Source organism: Hydractinia symbiolongicarpus, chromosome 6, assembly GCF_029227915.1.
Source record: "Hydractinia symbiolongicarpus strain clone_291-10 chromosome 6, HSymV2.1, whole genome shotgun sequence".
Lineage (NCBI taxonomy): Eukaryota > Metazoa > Cnidaria > Hydrozoa > Anthoathecata > Hydractiniidae > Hydractinia > Hydractinia symbiolongicarpus.
The window spans coordinates 11,696,585-11,700,616 of NC_079880.1; the positions used below are offsets into that span (position 1 = coordinate 11,696,585).

The 4,032-nt window shown below is 33.1% G+C and overlaps 1 protein-coding gene across 1 annotated transcript; it reads right to left on the reverse strand.

Annotated features, from left to right (window-relative positions):
* Positions 1 to 1,866: 1,866 nt before the first annotated feature.
* Positions 1,867 to 3,299, reverse strand: LOC130647887 (millepora cytotoxin-1-like). The gene is made up of 4 exons (XM_057453893.1): positions 3,069 to 3,299; positions 2,865 to 2,964; positions 2,146 to 2,512; positions 1,867 to 1,985 (listed from the first exon to the last, which is right to left on the reverse strand). Exons 1-4 carry the CDS (start codon positions 3,072 to 3,074, stop codon positions 1,934 to 1,936), a joined length of 525 nt encoding a protein of 174 aa, XP_057309876.1. The 5' UTR covers positions 3,075 to 3,299; the 3' UTR covers positions 1,867 to 1,933.
* Between the last annotated feature and the right edge of the window lie 733 nt (positions 3,300 to 4,032).

Sequence of the window (4,032 nt, forward strand, 5' to 3'; positions counted from 1 at the left end):
CAAACTTGTAATCAAGGAAATCAATTATTTTGATTTTATGTATCAAGAAAACAGTGCATACGTGTTGTGCATAATAACAATGCGGTGTTTTCGAATTTAGGAATCTAATATATTTCAAAAGATTGTAACGTTAACAGATGTTAACATCGATTTTTTACATTTTTTATTTAAAATAACAACAACGATAGTGAATCAGCAAACTCTGTAGTGTTGAAAAAAGTAGCAACAGAAAATTACTTTTTACAGTTTATATAAACTCTTCTTCAGGGATATCCACGTTGTTTTTATTAGAATCAAGGTTCATAACTTTTTTGACAAATGCTATCTTTATTATTTTTAATATGTTCTTAGCATGACTATGACAAGAAAACATATAATGCTTTAATAAAATAAAGCCTGCTATAAGTTGCTATGGCTACAGCTAATCAATTTCGAGCATCTTACAACTTTTTTATTTCGAACAACCAGTCAAGCTCAGACATACTCTTTCTGGCTCAAGACACTACAAGGGTCTCAATATTTAAGGGAAAGTTTCGCTTTTAAAGTTAAAACGGCCTAAAAATCGTTACACACCTGAATCCATTTTTGCACCAGATACTCTAAACAACACACCTGCTTTTATTTGGCTTTTCTCAGTAGGTCACTAGTTTTTTACTTTAATCACTAAACTCCGCTTCGTCCCGAAGAAAACGAATTGAAAATGTATAACTACATCTGTCTGATACATTTACAATCAGTTTTCTTTGTGACGTTATATCATCGTACGTTTCTCTTTTTTTAAGATAATATTTCTGACAACAACACTAACTTTTTATACTCGCTCGACAACAACAGTTTTTTTGTTTTTTTTACATTTTAGATTTGAATTATTCAAAATCGAATTCGATAGTTTTTTTTATAAAAGTAAGCAACCTTGGTCCCTGAGCACAAAAGTGGAAATACAGAAAAACAAAATAAGCTTTCAGCTAACCATGTTGGCATGCTTCTGGATTAATTTGGAAAAGAGAAAAATTTCTTCTCTACGGTTCTCTCTTTCAGTTAAAAACAACTTGTTCCCGTGTGATACAGTGTGCACATGGTAAACCGGGGGTAAAATTAAACTTTATATCCACAACAGCCCCTTAGGAATTTCAAAATAAACAACAAATAAACCACCCTATTTTGCGTTTTTTTGATCTTAGTAAATTGCAGCGTAACGCCTCGCATTGGGGGAGACAATGACTCATAAAAAATTAACCCGTGATTTTGGTCCTTGGTCTCACCGTGCGCGCACACACACAAAGCGCATTAATATTTAGGATTTAATATCTAGGAATTCTTGTCATAATATCTAGACTAACTGTAAAAATGTCCTTGCGTTCGAGTTTTTATTCCTGGCAACCTGGAAGAGTATCCGACAAAAAAAACCGTGTTTTTTGAACATTCTTACCGAGGTGTGATTGTGACATGCTTTATGGACAAATATGTAATGAATTTTTAAATTTATCTATATCTGTTTATTTCATTTTAGCTGTAAGGTTATTTATTGGATACTTTTTGCACTTTAACTTTCAAATTCGTAATCTTACAAAGAAAAGTGTTAAGTCATGTAACTGCTTTTTTTATTTTGGCGCATCAGTGTGTTCATTCTCATTAAAGAATAATTTACGCCTATCGGATTTCCGATCATGAGGGGCGAGTATAATCGGTGCAAATCATTTTAAGGAGAAAATACTTTGCGCATTACTAACATATTGCCTCCCACTGGTGATTTATTCGGGATACCCGGAACTGCGAGCCGCAGACGAACCCACTACATTATGCGCGGCAATATGTTAGGCATTTAGTTCTTCTTTAATAATATTAATTCATTTAACAAAACAAGTATTGCATGCTTTACGTATATTTATGAAGAAACTATTAGCTATCATAACATTAAAGCGACTGTTCTTCATCAGCCTTTAAAGTGACGGTAACTGCAAACTAACAGGGAAAATCGTCGGTCTCTAAAATATAAAAAAGTATTTTATTTCAAATGTCATAAGGTAAGAAAATAATAAAAATTTCAATCAAAATAGCAAGTGTTTTAAACGTTGGAAACATTTGTTAGGTGCCTCAACAGATCAAGAATATTCGTTATTTTATATAAAATATGTCTGAACTTACTCAAAGTGGTTGTTATGTACACTTCTCATGCCCCTAATAAAGCGGTTGCGTCTCACGTGAAAGTTAAGGACTTTGTCAAACTTGTTCAAAAACCCTGTCCACCTGCAATTGTAAGGAACTTTGTTAATAAATCTCGCGCATTTAAAGCGGAATCGTCTGTCTTCTTTATGATTGTTATGTACTCCTCCGAATCCTGTTATTATACCGTTTCTTGCTGGACACCGGAATCGGAAACTCTTGTCATATCGGTTTACAAATCTAGTCCATTTTCCACGGCTTAACCTGAGGTTCAAACCACAATTGATAATCCAACGTCGATCTTCGCGGTGGTTGTTGTGTATCGAGAAAAGCGATCTGATAACGCCACCTAGAATTGTCGAAATGTTTGCATTTTAAAAATTATGATTGGAATTATTTATGGTACTTACTATGGTATTCATGGTTTTGTTAGGTAGAAAATATAAACGACTAAAGACAGGTATCAATAAAATTCGTTTCAAAAAGAATTATTCCCTTGAAAATTGTGAAATGCTAAAATGAAAATAACTTATTAAAGTTCCTTCTGGATCTTTCGAAAACATATCGCTGAAAACATATATATATATGTATAAATTAATAATTTGTAGCCATTTCATATTCCATGATTCTGTTTTTTACCCGTGTGCAAAGGCAACAGGAAATGTTTGTAAACATTTGTAAAGGCATTTGAATAAACTTACCTTTGGGGCAGGAGAATCTGAATGGTTTATCCCACTGATTCGCCCAATGTGACGATGCTCCACCAATGCACACTGCAACCATTAAACCCAAAAGGTACATCTAAAAATTAAACAAGATTACAATTAGTTAAAATTTTTATTTCTAGGTTACGCTGTATTTTATTCTAATCAAACAGAGTCCTCTTTAAAGAACATCATGTTTACCTTCATTGTGTTAGCTTTAAATCTGCTAGCAATCGAAGAATGATATGAACAGGTTCTCCTACATAGTGGATATTTATACTCATTGCAACAAAGACATTCCTTAGTTATAATATGAGGTCGAAATCACTTTACACACTATCTAATTATTAGCTCCTTGTGCAGTAAAGTACAAAACCGCATAACGGAACTAACAACAAAAGTGCAAAAAAAAGAAGAAGTATTTACTAACTTAATTAAGTAGGTGCAAAAAAATTTGCAGCCAAAACTTTCCTGGTTTCGTTTCCTCATTTAGAACTCGTCGTTTTAGATCATTTAGATCATTTAGATCAGTCAGGACACGCAATAATAGCAGTAATTTATTACTGAAGTGTGCATCCTGTGTAAAAATTCATAATAAATATAAATAAATTAACCTTCAAATAATACATCAATACTACAACAACACCTTATGTCATATTTGATAAAGTAGAGTGTTTTGGGCGTTTCAAGAAATCTAAATATTAATGCGCTTTGTGTGTGTGCGCGCACGGTGAGACCAAGGACCAAAATCACGGGTTAATTTTTTATGAGTCATTGTCACTCCCAAAGCGAGGCGTTACGCTGCAATTTACTAAGATCAAAAAAACGCAAAATAGGGGGGTTTATTTGTTGTTTATTTTGAAATTCCTATGGGGCTGTTGTGGATATAAAGTTTAATTTTACCCCCGGTTTACCATGTGCGCGCTGTATCACACGGAAACAAGTTGTTTATAACTGAAAGAGAGAACCGTAGAGAAGAATTTTTTCTCTTTTCCAAATTAATCCTGAAGCATGCCAACATGGTTAGCTGAAAGCTTATTTTGTTTTTCTGTATTTCCACTTTTGTGCTCAGGGACCAAGGTTGCTTACTTTTATAAAAAAAAAACTATCGAATTCGATTATGAATAATTCAAATTTAAAATGTAAAGAAAACAAAAAAACTGTT